The 25059-nt window shown below is 33.5% G+C and overlaps 1 protein-coding gene across 3 annotated transcripts in view; it reads right to left on the bottom strand.

The window, feature by feature from the left end:
• Window positions 1-25059, bottom strand: part of LOC149065784 (histone-lysine N-methyltransferase 2C-like) — a 385748-nt gene that overhangs the window by 237766 nt on the left and 122923 nt on the right. For all 3 annotated transcript variants that reach the window (XM_089253606.1, XM_089253607.1, XM_089253608.1), the window contains 4 exons: window positions 23019-23183; window positions 12003-12121; window positions 10792-10872; window positions 2621-2869 (listed from right to left, as the gene is read on the bottom strand). In XM_089253606.1, coding sequence (XP_089109732.1) covers window positions 2621-2869; window positions 10792-10872; window positions 12003-12121; window positions 23019-23183 — 614 coding nt within the window. The remainder of the gene's footprint in view (window positions 1-2620; window positions 2870-10791; window positions 10873-12002; window positions 12122-23018; window positions 23184-25059) is intronic.

The following is a 25059-nucleotide window of genomic DNA, read 5'->3' as shown; positions in this document are numbered from 1 at the left end:
TGGCCACTGTAGTCCGACCAATCAGGTCTCGTTATCTATTAGCTGCGCCTCAGATTTTTGATGATTTGCGAGTGAGTGAGTCAGTTTCAAAATAAGGAAACTGAGTTGAAATTTCATATGAACTACAAATGATGAAAATATAAAACTCAAACTTTTAGTTTAGTTTTTAGTTTGTAAAATTCTCTAGATATGCCAAGTGTTAGGTACCTAAATAACTTCACTACAGAGATACGAGGGTCTAAAAATTACCTCAAGTTGCTTGTTTTGCTCAACTTGGCAATCAAAATACTGTAACAGATTTAAATATTTTAACTCTCCATCTGAAAAAACTTGAAAATATTATAAGAAGTTTTTCAATATGTTGTTAATACAGAAGACTGTACTCTAAATTTATCTCTAACCTAATTTTGATATTACAGCTTATGTAGATGCTAGCTATTCATCTGATGGAGAATACGGAAAATTTCTCAGTGGATTCCTAGTTTTGATAGGTAGTATTACGTTTTTTTGGCTGCCATCAAAACAGAATGTTGTGATGCTTTCAAGTATGGAAGCTAGATTTATAGGTTGTGTGTTAAGAAAATCATCTGTTTGTCACAAATACTGTGTGTGAATGTGTTTAAACATAAAAATTAACTTTGTTCGTAAAACATGTCGTGGATTGTGACAGCAAAAGTGCTATTTATTTTGAAAAAAATTTAATCAAAATAGGCAAACAAAACATGTGAATGCAAGCTATTTTTTTTATCAAAGATGAATTAAATTGAGGGGATTTCAATTGGGTTCACATTGCTGGTAAGCAAAACTTTGCACACATTTCTATTGAAACAATTAAGAACTTTTGTCGCAATGTGTTTTTATTCTATATGTGAAGGAATGGGAACAGATGTTAGTGTTTTCACTGATTCATGCAAATTGGTTCATTTTCTCGTCACTGGAAAGAGACATCATTTTTATTTTCTGCCCACAAACATATGTGTACACCTGTTTTTTAGATTGAATAAAATCTTGCTCTCATTTTTCGACTGTGAATCTTCTTTGAGTTGTGTTTCTGTGGCTATTACGAAATTGAACCATGAAGAAAGTTGACCCTCAACCACTATAATTGTTATTAATTACTATTTGGAGAAATAATATTTCATTGAACAACTGTCACAAAGTTACCCCTGCTTATAGTACAATTTTGTCAGAAACACACACATTTTCCCTTATTATAGCCTATATTTTAACATGTGTCACGAAATTGTACTTAAATAATTCTGGTAGAATTATATCATGAGTTCATTCATTCTAAATGAACATATCAACATGACAACAGAAAGTAACCACAAGTAATGTAAAAAAACCCAAAAACCCAAAATGCAGGCAGAAGTTTTAATAATTATAATTCTGCTGGAAACCCACCATTTATTTCAGGAACATTAAAAAAAACAAAGTTATTTTATAGGCATTTCACCACCAATAAAAGTAATAAATGCACAATATTCAGCGGGAGAGGCTCGAGGCAAAAGAAATTCAAGAAAATAAAATTAAAAAGTAGAGAGAGAGAGAGCAAGCATAGAAATTAGTCGTCAACAGCCTCTCTAAAACCACTAGAATGAAAGAATGGTTATTTGTGGGACAAAAAATTTTATATGTTGTGTCTTCCATTCTAACCGCCGAAACTCCTCCACAAATGCACACCTGAGATGCTTCAACAGGATTGTTGTTGTCACCCATTTTCTAGTAAACAAGAAAGAGGGGAGAAAATGAAAAAAAAAGGGTTGCTTTGTCTCAGAGTGGTGGTTTGATACTGACGACACTTGGGGGTATCTCTTTGCTCTAGATGTGCTGTGTCCTCAGTATGGAACCACCTTCCTAAAACTTCCATAATTTGATTTTAAACTATTCTCAAGTTTATTGAATGGTTTAATTTCAACAAATATGGCAAAATCTATAAAAAAAAACCATCCGCAATTTTTCAAAAAAAAAAAATCATTAGGAAATAAATTTTAAAACAAATATCATAAAAATAAAGAAAATGGCAGATTTTTTTTACCACTTGCAAAACAAAACAAGTATGATACTGCTATCTTTGGCAGAAAATCTAAATCTTAAGCTAGTTAATAGGATTTAAATTATTTCTGTGCGAATATTAGTTATTTTTTGATAGAATTTTGAAAAGGTGGTTTCGCTATGGGGACACCGCACAGGAAAAGGTTAAATCCAGAAGATAGGTTATTTTATTGATTTTCGTAAACTTTCTTTTGGCACAAAGTTGTGCCACACTTATGTAAGTCACACATATTTAGTTAAGAAATGCAAGCTAATAAACTCGTAACAAAATATTCCTTTCACTGAATTATTATAATAAATTATGTATTCACATTAACTTAAAAATGCACAGCTGCACTATATTTCGTATAACAGCACAAAGTTTCATTACTTTCCTGAAAATCATTAATCACATGTAATCATTAAACATGTGTAATCTAAAAAGGCTTACAGGACTGTTTCAGTCTCAACCGCTTTGAAAAGCCCACCAAATTTTATAAGGTGCTGTGGGAACATATGTGTCACAAAGTAACCCCGTTTATGGTACTAAACATTTTTTATTACAGATAAAATACTTAAAATATACCTTGCTGAGTGTGTACAAGTGTATCAAATCCTTCATTATCATTTGAATTTTGTAACTGAGGAAACTTCACAGGAATTGAGTTGGTATTCCCAAATATGGTTCCAAACACTGACTGTCTTGCTTTACGTGGTCTTTGCACTTTCTTAGGAATTTCTGGTGTCAAAGATTTTATGTGCTGTAGTCCAACCTCAGAAAGACAAACACCATCCAAGTAAAATTGAATCGGTACTTTGGACTTCACTGGTACATCTACAAAAAAAAAAAAAACACAGTAAAACTGTAAAATAAAATTTAATAATCAAAAATGGTTCAGTATAAAAAGAGTAAAAACAATGCTTCACCCACAACAAAATCAAGCTGAATCATTATATTGAGCATTTATTCCTAAAATTAGGTGATATTACTCCCCGGAAAACAAGTGTGTTGTGTTGCAAAATTGTTCTAATGAGAGTAATACTGCCTCCAAATTTGAAATGCACTTGCAGTTAGCACAGTGGAGGAAGGGGGAAGTATTTATGTTTCAAATAAACAAAATTCAAATAAAAAAACAAGTTATATATATAATTTTTTTTTTGAGAGAGAGAGAGAGAGTAAAGGTTTATTTGTATGAATATAAAAACTACATACAATAACATAACAAAAAACAACACAACACATGAACTACACACAAACTATATACAAGGGTATGATCTCTATAGGAACCTATGTCCGTCCAGTGCAGATCCATGAAAATAACACCAAAATGTTTTTTCGTGGCAACAAATCGTTTAGTATATACAGGTATGTGTTACAGGTGCACGCACGCACGCACGCACACACACACACACACACACACACATATATATATATATATTGCCCCGTGGTTTTTATATATGTGTTTATTGGTCTGTCTTAAAACTTTATATACTATTTATGATATAGGTATTTTCCACATATGTTTTAATCAGAGTTTTATATTTTTTTATGCATTTTCTATTTTTTATGTGTGAATCCAAGGTATGGTAAATTTTTGGTCCTAAATAGATAAATTGTTTTTTTATTACAGTTTTACAAGAAAGAATTATTTGTAATTGGGTCCCGTTATTTCTGATATTTCTTTGAATTTGTCTTATTTTAAACCAATCTGTATTTCTGAATAGAAAGAGTCTATAAACGATAAGAGAAGAATCTTTCTGAATAGAAAGAGTCTATAATGATATAGTCTATAAACATAGGTTTTATGAAAATTTGATCTGTAGTCATTTATTTGGATATTTGATGGATGATGAGTATTTGGCCTGATTATATTTAAGCTTTTGTTTATTGTTTTGTTGAGTAATTGGATATTACAATCATAATCACCTCCCCATACACAAATTCCATAATGAATGGTGGACAAGATCCAAGCATTGAAAATAGTTATTAAAAAGTTTTCAGAAATAATACAACCTCTGCCAATAAAGTTCGGTGAATGAAGTCAGAACGGCCGATCTGGCAACACTGGCGAAGCAAACGCTGCACATGCGTAGCGGCAGGTGTTGACCATCTGCCACCACAGTTGTTCAGTTGAGCGTCGTTTGTGTTCCGTGAAAGACTTGTTTTACAAAGTGCTTGTTTAGTGCGTTGGTTCTTAACTGAAAACAGGAAAATGAACAAACAAAAGATCACTGAGGATGAGTCCTGGTGTCCCTGAAACGAAACGGCAAAGCATGGAATGGCGTTCTCCTGCATCACCTCGTCGGAAAAAGGTCAGAGTAGAAAAATCATGCATCAAAACGATGCAAATCACCTTTTTTGATAGTCAAGGCATTATCCACAAGGAATTTCTACCTGAGGGAACAACGATGAATGCTGCAAGGTACATTGAAATTTTGACTCGTTTCATGAAACGTCTACACAGCGTACAACCTCAGTACGCACGACAATGCTCGCCCTCACACAGTCAATATCGTCAAACAGTTCCTGGCAAAAAAGGGGGTGGTGCAAATTGAACATCCACCATACTCGCCAGATCTCAATCCTCCAGACTTCTTCCTATTCCCACGACTCAAACTCGCTTTGAAAGGAAAGAGATTTGACGATGTTCCTGACATCCAACGAAACGTGACAAGGCTTTTGAACTCGATCTCAAAAGAAGAATTCTCGCAAAGTTTCCAGGACATGTATAGGAGATCTCAGCGGTGCATAGTAATGGGAGGTGACTATTTCGAAGGACAGTAAGGTAACTTTCGTTAACATTTCATCTACGTTAATGTTACAGGACTATTCACCGAACTTTATTGTCAGAGGTTGTATTTCAGAGATTATACATTCTTATATTATAATATTTTATTCTATTGTTGATAATTTCTATATGATTTTTCCATTTCAAATGTCTACTAAATGTTATTCCTAAATACTTGAAAGTTTCAGTCTTTTCTATTTGAGGGCAATCACAGAGCTCATCCATACAATTTAGAGTGTGATACCTTATCTGAAATGAAATGTCAACGTCATTTCTTTGAAGCTGAAATTTTATGTATTTTGTTTTCAAGACGTTTAACTGGAGTTTATTTCTATGGAGCCAATGTTGAATTCGATTTAAGTCTTCTTCTGTATATTGCTTTAATACTTGATCATTTGAAGCTGATATGCTCAATGCAGCATCATCGGCAAATGTAACTAATTTCCCATCTAGTTGCAAAGAATGAATGTCGTTTATATATACTAAAAATGCCAATGGTCCTAAAATTGATCACTGAGGAATTCCTTTCTTCTTATTATCTTATAATCACTTACTATATTATTTATTTTAACAGCTTGCTTTCTATTTTCAAGATAACTCATTAGCCAGTTGAAAATTTTCCCCCTTAAACCTGCATTATAGAATTTTTTCATTAATATATCATGATTGATACTTTCAAACGCTTTCTTTATATCTAAGAAAAGGGCCAAGTTTTTATTATTTTTGGTGTAGATATATTCAGAGAATTTAAAATGGCCATTTCTGTGTTTTTTTGGAAACCAAACTGCGAACTCGAAAAATAACTATGTTTGTCAAGAAAACTGACAATTTTATTTCTAACTGATTTGATTACTTTTGAGAATATGGGCAAAATCGAAATGGGGGGAAAATTTGTTAAGTTATTTTTATTTCCGGTCTTACAGATGGGTTTTACAATTGCGTATTTTAATTTTTCCACAAATTTCCCTTCTAATATGGAAGTGTTTACAAGATAGAGTAAGAATTTAAAATGATATTTATACACTATTTTCAACATCTTTGCAGTAATACTATCATAACCACATGCTTTATTATTTTCCAAACTATTTATCACTATTTGTAAATTTTTTTCATTTATTGGGCTGAATACCATTGAATCTCTTTCGGAGTGTGAAATATGATCCATATGTTCATCTAGATCGGGAGAAATGTTTTCAACTGTGTTGATGAAAAAACCATTAAAATCGTCAGACAATTTAGCATCATTTAGGGATTCTGGTAAAACAATCCGTGGCTGAGGTCCCTTAACAATCATGTTGACTAGTCTCCATTGTTTTCTATTATTTTTGCCACATTTAAGAAATTCATTTTGAAAATATCTTTCTTTGATGAATTAGATTTTTTGTTTCAGCAAGGTATTAAATTTTTTATAATCTCTGTATTTCTGTACATGTCGTGCCTATGAGTTTTATATAGTTTTTCTTTATAATTTATCATTTGTTTTATTTCAGAATTCCTCCAATTATGTTTATTCTTAGTATTTTCACTTTCGCACACCCAGTGTTCCTTATGTTTATTTATTAATTCTAGAAACGCTCCATAGATGATGTCTACATTTTTTTCTTGATATATTTCATCTGAGATTCTCGAAGAGTTCATGGAAATATCAAATATGAAATAGTTAACTTTTTTTACTGAGATTTTGTTCGTTTAATTCATTTTTATTTCCAATTTCTCTATTTATATCGATTTTTAAGACTATTGGCCAATGATCAGAAATCTAGCTTTTAACAATAGCAGTTTTATATTTTGAGTTAATTTTTTTATTTCTTATAAATATGTGATCAATACACAAATTATTTCGGGTAGGATTGTTTATATATTGTTGCAAACCATGTTCTGACATTAAACCTGTATATTCGTTTGTAGTATTGTCATTTTTCATTAAATCAATATTAACATCACCTATTACAATTATATCGTTTTTATTTTGATTAGCAATAATATTTCTCAATTCTTCTATAAATTGCATCGGGTATATTCATGTGATCTATAAATTAAAATAATGTCTATAGATCCATCTGTTTACAGTAAATATTTAGAATCTCGGCTGCTTCCATGTTTTGGGAAATGGATGAAAAATATAAATCATTTTTTTATGAAAATCATGACACCTCCAGATCTGTCTGAACATCAGCATCTATGATATGCATAATATCCTTCAATATGGTTTCCTTCAATATTTTCTTTGATCAAATTTCGGGTAATCAAATCAAATGAAAAGTTTAGCGTTTTTAAATAAACAACAAGCTGATCAAAGTTACTACGCATACTTTGGATATTTAAATGTAATATTTTCAAATCATCATATTTTGTATTTAAAAAATAATTGTCTAAGTCAGACCAGTTTTCTAGGTAAGGAGTCTCTGGAACACTCACATCTTGAAACATTTTTTTATGGTTGGCAGTTTGTCCAAATCAGTCATTAATTTTATTCTATACACTTTTTCCCCATCTATTTGTCGCAGAAACACGTTACTGTCCTTTACCCATGCGTACTTATAGTTATTTTGTGATTTGAACTGTCTAGCAAGATAATGCAGATGTTTTACATTTGGAGTCAATTGTTCATTTATGAAGATTTTTGATTCTGGAAATTTTTCACTTACTTCACTTGCATCGATTGCTTTACACTGTTTGTTTTTTAATAGCCACCTGTCATGGATAGAAATATCCTTATATCTCACAATAACAGGTTTGATTTTACATCTATCGCTTCTAGGGACTCTATGCATCTTGATAATGTCGCCTTCACAATACGTTCCCAGTTTCCTGCCAATTTTTCTACCAACTGGTGTATATCCTCATTTTTCTCCTCTGGCAGATCTCTGATCTTGATGTTTGTCTCGCTAGATCCTAGCTGTAAATCCTCAATCTGCATCTCTAATGGTTTGATCTTAGCTTTCTCTACACGTTGACTGTGTTCGAGGAGTTGATTTTGATTTATTAGGTCTTTGATCAGGTCTTGTTGGGGTTTCGTTTGCTTCTGGAGTTCCTCTATAGAACCGTTGCTGAAATCTATTGATTTTTTAAGATAGACAATTTCATTTGCAAGCCCTTTGCATTCACTACTGACTTGTTATAAATGCTGATTTAGCATAATCCTGATCTCATCCTTGAATTCTCTGAACAATTTACTTAAATAGTTGATGTCGTGTGTCTGTGTCGAACTGCAGTCTTGACATTTCCATCCCATTTCCTTTCCCTTAGGCATTTTCCTGAAGATTGCCTCAACCACATCTACACACTTTGGATGAAATAAGCTCTCACATGTACCAGAACACTTAAAAACCTCAGCTCTATCAAAAATGACTCCACTGCACCTTTCACATTATTATTTGGAAGTGTCTCTTTGCTATATTTACTATCTTTGATGGCTCTCCACTCTGCACACAATCACTATTTTATAAGTAGGACTCAAATCCAATGACAGACTTTGTTATATTTTTCACTTCATATGGATATCACACACACTATTTTCACATATATTTATATTCCAATGGTAATTTCTTTTGAGGGCATCTGGTACATTTTGATACCGTATAAATTTGATTCAAAAACTATCGAAAATTATTTACATTATTTATTAATTATTAATTATGTATTTTATCACAAAAAATCTGGAAGACATTGGACTACCTAAAAAACACGTCTGATCAAGGCAACACCTGTGTTGCCACCCTAAATAATATGAAGTATTTTTAAGATTTTGGTTTTACAATAAACTTTTTGTATACAGCAGGACTTAACATCAGTGCATAAAAACAAGAGTTTCTATCTCCTCTTCTTCAATTTTATAATCCCATTATAATCAATGAGTAGAATTCATTATTCAGCACAACACTGTCCCTTACACAGTCCAATTACAATCTATATCTCAGTGCTTCCGGTATACGTTCAAGTTATTGAAATGTTGAGTTAGAGAACTTAAATTTATAAAAATATACTATATGAAGAATTAAAACTACTTCAAGACATTCTACTTCTAAGTGATGTATTTTCTCCAATTTATAATTATTTGTAGTTTCCTTGCTTGATTAAAAAAAAAGGCATATTTTGGTTGGTTGGTTGAAAATACTCATCAGAGACTAGGTCAAGAAACCTTGACAATAGTTTATGCCAATATTAGTTGTTAAGAAAAACAATTATGGAGAAAATAAATATGATCACTCTCAAGGCAATTAAACTTTTATATTTGATTTTGATGCATAAATACATAAAATCTAAATCACAACAGGCAATTGCCTAACAAAGTGACTAGTGAGAAAATGACAGACATACAAATAGAAAAAAAGATTATATATACAATAAAACTTTAAATTAGGAGTAATTCGGCTTACAAGTGTTTGGCAAGACAAGCAAAAATTTTTAATAAATTTTGACTCGGTAAACAATGTCTTGCAATATGAGCAAAAATTTTGAGTTTTAATAAATTTTGAATTGATGAACTAGAGATTTCACACACACACACAATAAATATATTTATTTATTATAATTAAACAGTAGTAGTAGGTAGTCAGACCCACTCACAATGAGGAGCACGTTTTAAATGAAAATGCTTGTTAAATTTGGGCACAACGCTAAATCAATTTTCAAGAGAAAAAAAAGGAAATTTCGGGAAAAAAGTGCTGATAACAAGTACATAGAAGATTTTATAATATTTGATAAGTAAAATATTTTTCACCTTTTCCTAGTAATTTGATGATTGCTATTTGGAAAAAAGCATTAAATGTGGATAAAACTGTCTTTCTGCATTTTCCACTTTTTTGAGTTTGAATAAATTGTTTTTTTCCCCCGTTGGCATCAGGAAAGACAGGGTAACAACTTTCGCTAATCCAGTTTTAAGCACACAGGGACTATATAAAAAGTTAATTTCTTCATTTTCTTGTGTACGAACCCCTAACATAATTTTTCAGATTTCAAGTAACTGTATGTCATTCGAAAACATTTTTGTGGTTGAAAGTATGTTTGTAAAGTCAATGGTTACAGAAATATCCACTGTGCAAACAATTTGGGACAGCTTGTATTTATGAATATAGAATATAACAAACTTTTGGACAAGAATGTAATTTCTTTTGTAGGATTACATTCCATACAATTAGACGTTCTTCTTCAGAAATAGTCTGAATGTGAAGTACTATTGCACAATTTTGAGAAAGACTGTGGGTGTGTTCCGCCATTGAATTTTATACCTAAAAATCACTAGAAAAAGATAGTGCTGTAATCAAATACCCAGAATTTTGGAAAAAGATGCATAAAAATTTGGTTCAAGCATCCCATGGGACACGTAGTACTAGATAGTGCAAATAAAAGAACCTAGTTATAAGCTGGTAAAATAACTGTTTTCTTCAATGAACCTTTGGATTAAACTCATTTTTAGAAATGAATTATTTATTTGATTCACAAGGATACCAGTGAATGATGGGGGAGGGCATACTTTTCTTTTTTTCAAGAGGAAAACACTTTCAATCACAAGGACCCAGGTAAATTAAAGTTCAGCAGCATCTCTGATTAATAATGTATCTGTTATAATGAAATATCAGATATTACTAATATATTTCACAGTCCTGTGCAACTTTGTCATATCCAGACTCAACTGTTAATACACAAACAAAAATGTCCATAAATATGGATGTCCATAGTATCAAAATAGTACCCAAAATTGAGATTTATAACTAAGGAACTGAAAAAGTTTGTGAAAGAAAAATGTGGTTATCCCATTAATTTAAATTTAACTAATAAACAATATCAACATACATTTCTCAAAAATTCATTTAAAAAGAATTTTAATATGAAATTTGACTGAGCGATGATTTGCTCAAAAACAATGTGGAGAGATGGACTTAGATGGAAATTAATATTGAGAATCAAATACAAATATACTTTCAAATCATACAAAACTTGAAATTTTTAATAACCTAAAACTGACCTTGTTCCCTAACTTTGGCTACGGGTGATAAAGGTTTCTCAATCACTGGTTCAGGTTCGGGAGATGGAGGCATAGGAGTAGCTGAAATTTATAATTTTTGTACATCACATTTTAATATTCACATCAAAAAAGATCAAGAGAACAGAGGTAAAACAAAAACATGAATAATTTATGTATCAGCTACAGAAATCATGTCATACATATATATAATAGAATATTATCATCACCAAAAGAATCCCTTCATACCTTACAAAGTATTATTCCAAAAAATTAAAAAATTTAGAAAAGCAAACACAAACTGAACCAATACTTAAACTTAAATACAGTAAAACCTAGATACATAATGATACTTGATATAATAGTGAATCCCTCAGCAATGATATATTTTTTTCAAATCTTGTTTGAAATTGCCTATAGTCTGATGTTAAACTTCTCTCACTACAACAATATCATTTACTAAGATAAATTCCTTTATAACGATATTTTCTTAAAGCGATTTTGAAAACAGCTACAGCAATCATGTTTTACATTTCCCTCAAAATCACCTTCAACATATTTTTAACCCTTTATATCCAACATTATGAACAGTAAAATAAAAACAAAATTATAATAAATTAAAATTTATTATAAAAGTACTTAAAAAATACTTTAAAAAAGTATAAAGGTAATGAGAATAAATAGTTATCATGTAAATTATTTGGTAGATCATTTTAGTTGTAATTAAAGACAAAAACTATGTTTTGGAACAGTTCAAAACAAATGATGTAACCTAGTTCTTTAACGTACCGTCAGGATATGAAGGGTTAAACTTAGAGAAATATAAAATATTTTTACACCTGTTTTTGTTCTTTCAACAGTGTCTAATAAACATCTGCATTTATCACCTGACCACCAAAAGTGTAGATGAAATTTCAATAATTGCTACTTTCTGTGTTCTACATAAAAGTTCAATACAGTAAACCATTTTACAGAAGAAAAACAACAAACTGAATTTTATAACAAGTAATTAATTATCATTTTGTATGGCCAATAAATGTGTTCATAAGTGAATTTTATAGTTGTATGCAGATTTAGAAGAGACATCAACAACATAAATTTGGAGGGTACGCTATGGTGGTGTTGCCTCCGGATATAACAAAATCCTCATACCATTATATTTTTACTTAGTCTATAGAATATCCTTACATAAGGATTTCACTGCAATCACTTACGCAACAAATGAGCAGGAGGTTCATCTGCAGGCCTACACAAAGGACAAGAATACCCACATTCGGAGCATATTTCTGCACTTTCTTCATTCAGAATCTGATCACATGTACCATGCACCCATCTGCGAAAATGAATAAACATTAAGGTAGGTGTATTTCCATGAATTAATGATCAAAAATATTTAATAAATATATATAATTTATTTTAATATATTAATAATTTAAATATTTAATATTTAATACCTGATCATTTTATTTTAATTGAAATATTGTTATAAATTCAATTCAGAGAGCTGAATAATGGGGCAAAAAACGTGTTTCTGCAGGGTTCCCAACAAAATTTGCTTGATCATTTCTCTGATTTTCCCTGAACAAAGCACCAGAAGAAAAATATATAATTCAAAATTGTAACCTTTAAAATTTCGAATTTGTTTTTTTCCCTTCACAAAACTTTTGCCAAATATTTTCCATTTTTCCTGGCTTTCTTTGACTATTTTTCATTTTCAGATTTGCCCTGAATTCCCAGGTTACAGGGAACCCTGTTCTAACTCCATCAGACTTCTGACAGCATGAATATTGTTACAAAATTAAACGCACATAGAAATGCGATTAAGTAAAAAATAAAGGTTTATCTGCAAAAAAAAGATAGGTGCTCCATTCTTATAAAAATTTGGAATCTGAAAACTTAAGCTTTTGCTGTCCAGACGTCTTTTTACAATACTTCATTGGTACTTAATAGTTCCCTACCACAAGCACGATTACAGAAAGGCCCCTGAATGCTAGCTTTCATCCTTTTTAATAACACTTCTTTGCTAAGAAGCTGACTTTAAAGAGGCCTTCCTATAATCACAAGGGATTGTTATAACAATGAAGTACCATTTTTCTTGATGACAATGCTACCTCGACATAGGACCTCAAAGGGATAAAATTTCTATTTTGAAATTACTTGGACAATGATAACAGAAGATAAAAGATGAAAAAAAGTATTCTGTCAACTTATAATGAAAACCTCATACATCAAAAATTCCCAAATTTACAGGAAAAGCAAAAAGGGTATGGGACGTCTCATTGAACACACAAATGGAGGTTCATTTTTCCTTCTATAGAGAAATTAATGCTGAGTTATTTCTTTTCAAAAGCTGCAATAGATGAGATATGATGTTATCACTCTAAAACTGACAATAAATTGTTTTTGGAAAAAATTAATGTACAAGGTTTTCATTCAAAGTGACGATTTCTCTTTCTCTTCTGGGTTTATATATATATCTTCTCTTAAGCATATTATACTCCCTGGTCATCCAAAATTCAACATCATGGAGAAAGCATCCAATAGGCTTTAAATTTGTACCACATGTAGACCTCGATAACACATGCAAATGATTGACACCATAGAGCATATGCCAATTATCGGAGGCAGTAACACGACTTACAAGCACTATAAAAAGAGAGAAAAGAAAACTGGTTCTAAGTAATAAGATTGTGTTTTCCCACTGTTACTTTGTATGGGAAATTTCAGTATGCCTCGTCAATAAATATGGAAGTCATTAGAGCATCAGGCCTCCACTTGAAATATTAGAAAAAGTAGGACCCCTCCCTACCCAATATAATCATAGCAAAATAAATAATTTTTTTTTAAATTTAAAAAAACTCTCAGCACTATTTCAATATCCTATAGGATTGATTTGAGCCAAAGCAAAATCACAGAAATGACTTGATAACAAAAATAATTTTGAGCCAAAATAGTGTACTAGCAACTACAGATAATTCTTTTGTCTCTCTCCTCACAATATATATTATATATATTTTTGGAGTCTTCCACAGTCCAGTCTGTCTACTCTCTTTGACAATGCCCAGCAAATTATGAAGACATACAAGTTTTTTAAAAATGAAACTTTTTCGAGACCACTTTCAAAAGCACAGTGCAAAATGTGTAAATTAAAAGGTTCAATACAAATAAGTCAAGGTGAACTGGATAGTTTTAATATGTTGTCCAACCTTTTTCCAAAGGGATTTGTTTATATTTTACTGTTCAATGCTAGTATAATCATTTTTGACAAATGAAGCACTTTCATTTCTAGCTCTTTGCCGAGCATTGTAAATGTTGTTTATGCCTCTGCACACCCTAAAAATACATTAGATAATGCTATCGGGCAGCATTAGAATCACCAAACCTAGAATAGGCCTATGTAATTAACTGCTTTGTTATGCAAAGTGGTGTTTCACCTATACACAAAATGTTTAACATAATTTTGAATGATGAATGTTACTTACCATCCAAGACCATGGGTGAACTAGTAATTATTAAAAATTATTTTTCTCATCCAAACAGAACTTTTAATGACTACTCTACTTTCCGAATCCTCAAACTAAGCACATGAAAAATTAATAAACCAAATGGTCCACATACACTCTTCCCCCCCCCCTCCCAAATAACCTGAAAAACTGTACAATTTCTGCTTTAAACAGAGTTATCAATTGCAATCTACTACAATTATGTTATTTGGCAATACATTGATGATTCCCTTCTTAATTAAAATCAATGGGAAAAGTAGGACAAGAATATGACATTTCATCAAAAATTAAAAAAGTAGGAAAAGTGTGAGCCCTAAAGCGTTTTTTTTGCTTTACAGAGGAAGAATTGTAACTTAGAGACTGGGAATCATGCTTCAAAAAAATTGGTGATCTTGTTGGACAAAAGTAAGCTACAGTGATGCAAATATGAAATCGGTGGGGGCAGGGTAGACTGGCCAATGGGAACAATTGACACGCAGGGTGTCCACCAAAAAGTGTCCATACCAAAAGAAAAATTTGGTGACTTTTCTGGGACTTTTTAGTGACTTTCCTGCAGGGTTGTTTGGTTTTAACCAAGTGGTTTTTTAACATGGTTTTAACCAAACCACTTTCATTGGTTTTTTTTCCAAAGAATCTCATAAAAGTGGCCTGAATATAAATTTTCTTTCATTTTAACTATCTTAGTTTCTGAATATACAATATCAAAATTTCTCATTCTTACTACATATTCAAAATTTCGACTACATTCCGATGCACTATCTTAAGCAAATTCATGAATGAGGATTGCATCACACATATGTGGTGTATCATCTCTCAGGCTTTCTTTCCCTCTTCACAAAGAAGCAGCGACAATAATGACTTCACTGTCATGCTAAGGGCAGGTGGTCTTATAATCCAAAAAGAGACCAGCAGGACAAAGACCATTGTACTAGTAGTTATATTACCTCACAGGCATTTTCATTTTATTTCCACAGGAAGCAGCACACCGCCACCAGGCTTAATATTGAATTATTTTTTTACATATTTTCAACATGACCCCCAGTTAATCAAGGTTCTACTGTACAGTAGTAAATGCCCAAAATTGGCCAGTTCATGAAGTGGCCGGTGATCCCTGTCCAAATAATTTTCATTAGAAATTCCTTGGAATATGGACTGTGTCACCATTTGGTAAGGATGTACAGTAGTAAGTGATTTATGAAAGATGATCAGCTATAAACAGGGTTATTATAATTTAAAAGTTCTGATTCCAAAACACCAATGAAAACTACTGGTTAGAATGGCTTGAAAATTTTCATGGGTTCATTGCATGAAGCAATGGAATTTTCTTTGGCGAAAGAGAAAAACTTTATTAAAATGTACAAGTTGATGATGCTCTACTTGGCCAGCGGTATAATCTATTTTGCGCAACCATATCATTTCTGCACTTCAGCAACATCAGTGTGTGAATAGCAGGGTGTGTGGTAAAGTATACCACACACCAACACTCCAGTCATATATCGCCAATTTCAACTTGAATTGGGTGGAAATGGAGGCGCCATCTATCTGTGGTTGCCCCAGGCCTGAATGGTAAAGAACTAGCTTCTGATGTTCTGTTTGGCTGGATTCGAACCAATGGCCTTTGACAGCAACCTTCATAGTGGAAGAAGAGCATCTTACCACTGCGCCACTTGGGTGCTGAATAGCAGGGCTGGACCAATCCCAGATGCTCGGGTGACTAGAAAATTGGTTTTGGCAACTGACATTTTATATGCATCACTGCTAAAATGAAGTGTAAGTACGAGACAATTTTTGATTTCATAATAATGTGTCTTCCAACATAAGAATGGGTCATTAAGTCCCGGAGAAGTAAAGAAAAAACATTACTCAGGACTGTTTTTCTTGGGGAAAAATATGCTTTGGTCTTAACAAATTTGGCTGGCACCTAATTTTTTTCGATTTGCCCAGCCCTGGTGGATAGCATAACTTTTATCAAGATGCACAATGCAACACCAGCAAACTAAAGAACCATTTTGACAATAACAACATGACACGACACCTGGTCGCCACGTGCACCTGACAGGTGAATGCTACTATAACCCTTGCAACTTTTTGCTTTGGGGATACCCCAGAATATTATGTGCAGTGGTCAGATTACAAACTTTGCTGAATTGAAAGCACATTCACATAATTACCATGACATGCCCATAACAAATATGGATGTCATATATTTCTAAAATACAGGAACCCAATTAAAAGTGCAATTACAAAAACTACATACAATATATAACAATGCCCATAAAATGTACACTAAAGAGCCAAAAAAAAAACTGGTACACCTGCCTAATATCATGTAGAGCCCACGCGAGCCCGCAGAAGTACCGCAAATCGACGTGGCATGGACTCGACTAATGTCTGAAGTAGTGCTGGAGGTAATTGACACCATGAACCCTGTAGGGCTGTCCATAAATCCGTAGGAGTAAGAGGGGGTGGAGATCTCTTCTGAACAGCACGTTGCAAGGCATCCCAGATATGTTCAATAATGTTCATGTCTGGGGATTTAGGTGGCCAGCGGAAGTGTCTAAAGTCAGAAGAGTGTTCCTGGAGCCACTTTGTAGCAATTCTGGACGTGTGGGGTGTCGCATTGTCCTGCTGAAATTGTTCAAGTCTGTTGGAATGCACAATGGACATGAATGGGTGCAGGTGATCAGACAGGATGCTTAAGCACCTGTCACCTGTCAGAGTCGTATCTAGACGTATCAGGGGTCCCATATCACGCCAACTGCACACGCCCCATACCATCACAGAGCCTACACCAACTTGAACAGTCCCCTATTGACATGTAGGGTCCATGGATTCATGAGGTTGTCTCCATACCCATACACGTCCATCAGCTCGAAGCAACTGGAACTGAGACTCGTCAGACCAGGAAACGTGTTTCCAGTCCTCAACAGTCCAATGTCGATGTTATCGGGCCCAAGCGAGGCGTAAAGCTTTATGTCGTGCAGTCATAAAGGGTACACGAGTGAGCCTTCGGCTCCGAAAGCCCATATCGATGTTTCGTTCAATGGTTCCCACGCTGACACTTGTTGATGGCCCAGCATTGAAATCTGCAGCAATTTGTGGAAGGGTTGCACGTCTGTCAAATTTAATGATTCTCGTCAGTCGTCGTTGGTCCCGTTCTTGCATGATCTTTTTCCGGCTGCAGCGATGTCGTAGATTTAATTTTTTACCAGATTCCCGATATTCACGGTACACTCGTGAAATGGTCGTGCGTGAAAATCCAAATTTCATAGCTACCTCGGAAATGCTATGTCCCATCTCTCCTGCGCCGACTATAACACCACGTTCAAACTCACTGAAATCTCGATAACCTGCCATTGTAGCAGCAGTAACCGATCTAACAACTATGCCAGACACTTGCTGTGTTATATAGGCGTTGCCGACCGCAGCGCCGTACTCTGATTGGTTCCATATCTCTTTGTTTGCATATGCATGCCTGTACCAGTTTTTTTTTACTCTTCAGTTTATTTATGGTTGTCTTATTCTTAGTAATGGATAGCTTCTCGATTTACCCCCCCCCCCCAGGGGCCATTCCTGAAGTTACGAGAGGCTACTAATGCCTCTACTTCAGCACCTTACGACACAGGGTGAGAAATAAGGCAGGCAGGGTCATGTCTCCAGTGGTGTAGATGGTTGCATGTTTTCCCAGTAAGCGAAGACGTGATGACTTTTCTTTCCGAGTTCACCTGAGCATAATATACGGAAAATAACTGCTTCCTTGTTACCCCAATATGTTTATTGCATAAACACAGACTGAAGTTGTCCATTTCATCTACATCCATTGGATAAAGCAGGCCAACGTTTGTGAAATCTGTACCTTTTTTTGCAGCATATGCAATGACTATAGGTGAAATGGATTACTTGAGTGACATCACGAGCTTCGCGCGGAGGCTTTCTGCTGGTGGTGAGAATGGTGGGTTTAGACAGGGCTTTATTGCCTTCGTGCACAGACAAAACAGATTGGCTCCGAGTTCGTCTTCTCTCGAACTCTCTCACATATATATACGAATTCATCATTACGGTAAAGATTGACGCAATTTTATAAAAATAATAATAGATACAGGTAAAACACCACAAGAAACTTGAAGATTTGATTTTTTTAAAACTGATTTCCGTAGTATTGAGAGAGTCTCCTGTAGCTCCATAGTTTGTCGCGGCCGTCTGTAGAAACTACACACAATCCATAGCAGTTGGCAACTCTGTACAACAAATTTTTTGAATATCAAAAACACATAATTTTCAAATTTTGATGTAATTTCAGCATGCTATGGATGCCATTTTTTCTAACTAGATTTTTAGCTCAAATTACCATGCTAACATTCTGTCTGCTGAATTAGGTGAAAAGAAATGTGGAGCCAGTCCTGAAGATATACCCAGGTTTTATGATAGTCTTTTGATTAAAAACTGAGCACTTATTTCTTTGAAAATGGCACCCTTTGTATGCATGTGTGGCAGAATTTAATTTGCTCAATTGGATTAGAGCAACTCAGACAAAAAAGTTACCACTGTTCATCGGAAACTGGCAAAACTGATTTAATTTCAAATAAAAAGCCTGTCTGTGCTGAATGAATCTAACAAAAGTGCTTGAATGATGAGTGAGCTATTCCAAATATGAAATTGCCAGTATAGGAAAATATCAAAATGCTAATTTGTAAATTTTTAAGTGTTTTTTACTTTAATAATATAATGCCCATTTTAACATTGTTCAGCTGAAGTGCATCGAGAATGTTTACCACTTGATACAAATTACATTATTCAACTTATGGATCAAGGTATAACATTCAAAATTTTATCGTCATTTTAAAAGTAAAGAAAGTATCACAAAGTACAAAAAAAAATCACTTATTAATTACTAAAATTTGGTACATAGTTTTGTTACTGATGATCTAATTTTAGTAATTGCTAATTATTATCCTATGTGAATATTGATGCTCAACACTAGGTTTACCGGCCAGGTCATTTTGACCTATTTTGAACTTCATAAGTGAAATTATAGAAACCGTTTAGATTTTTTTTCTGCCACTTGTACTGACTTTCATTCAACGAGATGAGTACATATCAAAATTCGTCTTCTAACTTTGAAGTTCTGTATGTAGTATACCTATCTGTACCGATACGGGTCAATTTAATGCATTAGTAAAATAAGCATTAACGCCAGGAAATTGGCTCTGTTTATGCGTTATATATTTGTGTTGGAAGACCCTAATGCAGAAGCATCAGAAAAAAGATAAGCATCATAAAAAAAGGACAAAAAGCTTGCCAAATCGGATATTATAACAGAAACAAAACGAACACCTGTACAGAATGTAAAAAGACTGTTTGCCGAAAATGTGTAAGCAAAATTAAGTACATCTGTAAAACATGAACAGAATAAATGTAATGTTAAATATTATAAATTTTATGTACACATACACATCTCATTGTTTAATTTATAATAGTACGTTTATATACAAATACAACGCCACAACCGGCAAATGCCCAACGAGTTGGCTGAGAAGAAGATTCACATAACAAATATGGATGTCATTATATTTCAAAAATACAGCAATCCAATTAAAAATAATATATATACATCATAGCTGCCAACTTTTGAAAATGAAAATTAGGGAGATTTTTGTGCAGACCCCCGTATTTTATACTAAAACCACTCCCTAATAAATACAAAAGGGATTTTTCCAAACAAAATAAGGATTTTCCACACATAAAAGTTAAAACACAGGGAATAAAATCCCTATGCAAAAAACAAGTGAAATTGGAGACCAAAACTTCAATAGTGATCTAAAAAAAATATTGTGTTCAATCAGAAACGATGTGCACAAACATTCTGCGCGAATGGCCCCAAAATCATCGAAAGATGAAGGAAAAAAAACGTCAATTTTTGAAGAACAGACTTTTTCTGACACTTGCTTGATGTTTTTTTCATTTCACATGAGTGATGTCAGTCTTTCCACCATGATTGATCCTTAACACAACTTGTACAAAAACAAAAAGTGCCTTCTTCTGGAACATTTGATGAAAGGAAATTCAACGGAATAAGTACCTTTAAAATTGATTAAATCTTTCTTGCTTATCAGTATTCATGTCTTGTTATCGCACGCACGTAACTTCAACAAAAGAGAGTTTTGACCACATGCGTGTCACTATAATCTTCAATTCATATCCAGGACTATTGGTTGCTAAGCTATTTCCTGGTACGATAAGACAAACAACTTTCTTGTTACCATCAGAGGGTTTGTAAAACTTCCTTAAAGAAGGAATTTCCCACTATTTGCCCATTTATGACGTGTGATGTCATTTCAAAAGGGGGAAGAAAACAGACCCCACAAGAAATTTCTTAGGGATTGTTTTCAGAAGAGGGGATTCTTTTTAAATGAAGTAGCAAATTTGTAGGTAAAATTAGGGGTTTTTTTGGGATTTTCGTAAAAATTTGGAAGATTTGAGAACTTTTTGGGAGGTCGAGAGATGAAGGGAGACTTGGCAGCTATGATATACATGATAAAATATTATACAATGCCCATAAGAATACTTATGGTTGTCTTATTCTAAGTATGGATAGCTTCTCGATTTACCCCAACATGTTTATCATAATTCTTTTTAAACGTGTCAGTTGTGTTACAATTTACCACCTCCGGGGGTAAGCTATTCCATTTATTAACAACCCTATTAGAGAAAAATTCCCTGCGACACCATAACCTTGCACTGTCCCTGACCAATCAATACTGGTGTCCCCTTACTATATAGTAGTATATATAGTAAGTTTAAGTTTTTTTTTAATGTGTGATTTTGCTCATGGTTCAAATTGACCCTTGTCGGTACAGATAGGGCAATTTGTAGTCATTTTACAGATCCAAGATAGATAAATTGAATAATTCAAACTTTTTTCCAGGGACTTTGGACTTCAAATTAATGGAGATAATTATACACAATATAGCCATAAAAACTTTGTGAAGTGTTGCGAAATTTTGAGCATATAGTACATGCATGCCCTCACACTTTCTAATGAAGATTTAGTGACGAGTGCATTCAGAGGACCAACAAGAAATATATCATGGAAGAATGCAAACAATTTGTAATTTTCTTGAAATATTTTACTTGCTTTTTTTACAATGTTTGTATGAAATTTCTTGAAATTTGCACATTTATTCAAGAAGATACGAACGTTTCCTTTAAAAATGAACATTTTAATCTAATGTTTTTTGCTTAATAAAATACCAAGTTTTCAATTGAATTTTATGAAACTTTGTCAACATACATGAAACACACCATAATGGAAATTGAAATGAAGCAATTCAATATTTGATGAAATATGAACATTTCAAGAAAATAATTTTAAAGCGTGCATGTGTACAGATAATTTCAATTCCATTTTTTCATAATTTGGTTGCCAGATATAAAAGGCAACATATAAAAATTCCAGTTGGATGTCTTGAAAATTCAGAAAGATGTTGGTAATATAGTAAGTAGTAATTTAAGTTACTTGCTGAAAGTAGCTGTATGTCGAGGTATTTTCAACAAGTAGATATTTCGATTATTTTCTATCATTTGATTATTTAAAAATTAAGCAACCCCTCCCCCCACAGAATGGGGAAAAGAGTAAAGAGATGTTTTTGATGCTATATCAAAGAAGTGCTAAGCACAACACATGTTGATGATGTCAAAAAGGACAAAAAAAACCCACAGTAATCAAAATGGTAGAAAATGATCAAGATAACGATTTGTGGAAAACCTCTTAACATACAGCTGCTTTTAGTAACTTAAATTACTGTTCATTATAACGCAAACATCTCTTTCTGAATTTTTATGACATTCAACTACAATTTTTATATAAGTAGCCCTATATGAAAGCAAAATTATTGGGAAAAAATTAAAAACTTACTGCGTGTGCATACTTGAAAATAATTTTCTAAAAATGCTCATATTTCATCGAATATATTCAATCGTTTTATTTAAAATTTGACTGTAGTGTAACTTACGTATGTAGTCAAATTTTCTGTATATTTTGTGAAAATTGGTTGAAAATTACAATTTTCATAAGAAATATTCATATCTTTGTGAATATGTGTGCTATTTTCATCAAAATACTTACAGTCAAGTCAAATGTTCTGTGAAAGTTACAAATCATTTGCAGTGTATTGTGATAGAGGGTTGATGAAAAAAAAAATTTTCTTATTCAATTTTTTGTCAGTTCCCCCAAAACAAACTCATGACCCAATCTTCAGTGGAATGTTTGAGTTAAAGTATTATATTTACATGCCCGAACAGAACGATCGGTTCAGTATTTTTCTAGAAATTCAAACAATTGTCTTAGCTTTAGAGAACACTGACTTATGGTTATATAATGTACTTTAGATGCAGACTTTCTCTTTTACTTATCTGCATCAGACAAAGGGTAAAGGAAAAGAAAATCTCCTATTTCCAAAATAAGGACAAAGAATATTTCTCACTTTTGGCAACTTTTTACAGTTGCAAGATGAGGCACATTCCAGTTGGACAAAGTGGGACTAAAATCTCAGTCTTCCACTACGATGTATGAAAGTCATGAAGATAAGAACTGAAATTTGTATCAAAATGTAAGCATGACTTTCGTGATGTAATTAAATCCAGAGAAAACTCAAATGATTTCCATGGTATTTACCCAGTCTAGTGACTGATTTTCTAATATATAAAAAGTGGATTTATAAAAAATACCTTTGGCAATCACTGCACAAAATCAACAGTTCGTTTTCTTCATAATTCACAGAACAGATTGGACATGTAATGCTACTTGCACATGGCCCACAAAGAGTGTAATTCATCTGCCAATTGCACTTATATCCAGGTGACCTTGAACTGCATTTGATGCAAATTACACACCTGGAATTAAATTCATAATTACCATATTTGCAGTCCTGTATTATGCTATTTGCAAAAATATAGATAAATCCAGGCAACTATGCTAAAACATTAAGATAATAATACTAATCTAAGCTATTTACATTTAGCAGGTACAGAAGAAACCTCACTATAACAGACTTCGCCTATAACGAACAGCCTTTAACGCCTTTCGCCTTTAACGAAATAAATTTTTTTAAATTTTTTATCTGACGAGTTTAAAATTTGGTTCAAGTATTTAAAAAGTATTAACTCATTTAAAAAGCAAGCTAGCGATTAAACAATCATTGTTTTGTTTTGCATAAACCTTGATGTGTTGCATGGCTCACAGGCCCATAGCCAGAAATTTTGTTAGGAGGGGGTACTTTCATTTTGGGGGGGGGGGAGGGAACCAAAGTGATAGATCAATAGATTTGACCATCTTGTTTTCTTTCTTCAGTCATTTTCACACATTTTGGGGGGGGGGAGGACCAGACCCCCCCCCCAAGTCCCCCATTATGGCTTTTATGGCTTATGCCGCTCATCAGCCAGAAAAATTGACATTACAATGCAGTATATACATACACATCTTTCTCAATTCAACCTAGGTTGAAGACAGTTTTTATTTGCTATATAATCAATATTTATGGCTTTTCCTTTTATGGCTAAGTACTGTACTTTCATTGATGTACACCCTGTAGCATCACACCCCTATAAGAATTTGTTATAAACCAGACTTTCATTATAGTGGTTTACCTTCAGCCCCTATTAGTCTTTCATTATAGTGGTTTACCTTCAGCCCCTATTAGTCTTTCATTATAGTGGTTTACCTTCAGCCCCTATTAGTCTGTTATAACAAGGCTCTACTATATAAACAAGAAAGTTAACCTTAGAAAATTGTGTAATTATTGAATTACTTTACTAAAATTGGCACTTTTGCACCAGTATGCCAGGAAGACCAAAGAAGTGTAACAAATAAAAATTAAAAATTGAGAACTACTAGTGCTACCATACTTTTCTGGTGTAAATGCATTGTTTCCAACCATGAATTTAGAGGATATATAATATTATGCATCTGCATATTGTATTTATTATTTAGTCATATTACACTTTTTTACAAAAAAAAAACCGAAGCACCACCAAAAAATAATCCAATCATCTCAGAATTTTGCAAGCAAATTCCTTTATACCAAGTATGCAAATGATTAAATTTTCAAGGCCAATGAATGTTAACTTTAGTCATACCGTGCATTTCTACTGCGAAACTGGCATTGTATAAAACAGGTAATAATCACAGATGGTAGTATCTTTTCTTGTTCTCGGCATTGCAGTCCGCTGGAGACACAACCAATAATGCTGTTACGACATTGTCGAAGACATTATAGTCAATTGGACAACTTCGAAGGTGGTTGCATAATCGGAATGCATAAAGCTGGCTGATCATTCCGAGCAATAGGCAGCCACCTGCACTGCACACTGTATGGACACTGGTGTGCAAATGTGCTAGCAGCAATGGTTGCTGCAAAAAACTCATCAGCGGAATGGAAGCTCTGGGAGGCAAAAGTGCACGTGATGCAATACTGCATGATTGTACAACAGACCCGAACTTTCCCAACAAGATCATTGCTCGCTACCCAACATGCTACACCCTCTCCCACACTATCCGTGGTACCTTCGATTACCTCAAGGCGCTTAGCTGAGGTGGGGTTACGCTCACAGCAGCCTTTAAGACATCTGCCTTCAACTCCACAACATCGGCAGAGTCGTCTAGAGTGGTGGCATTGCCAATCATCATGGCTGCCAGCAGACTGGACTGCCTCTGTGCTGTTGATAATCTTCCTTGGCCAGCAAGGTCACCAGACCTTTCACCAATCAAACA

The sequence above is a fragment of the Pholcus phalangioides genome, unplaced genomic scaffold (genome assembly GCF_987345545.1).
Source record: "Pholcus phalangioides strain wild (caught in Gottingen) unplaced genomic scaffold, Ppha-v1.0 ptg000039l_1, whole genome shotgun sequence".
Taxonomy (NCBI): Eukaryota; Metazoa; Arthropoda; class Arachnida; order Araneae; family Pholcidae; genus Pholcus; species Pholcus phalangioides.
This window is presented reverse-complemented; position numbering and strand designations above follow the sequence as displayed.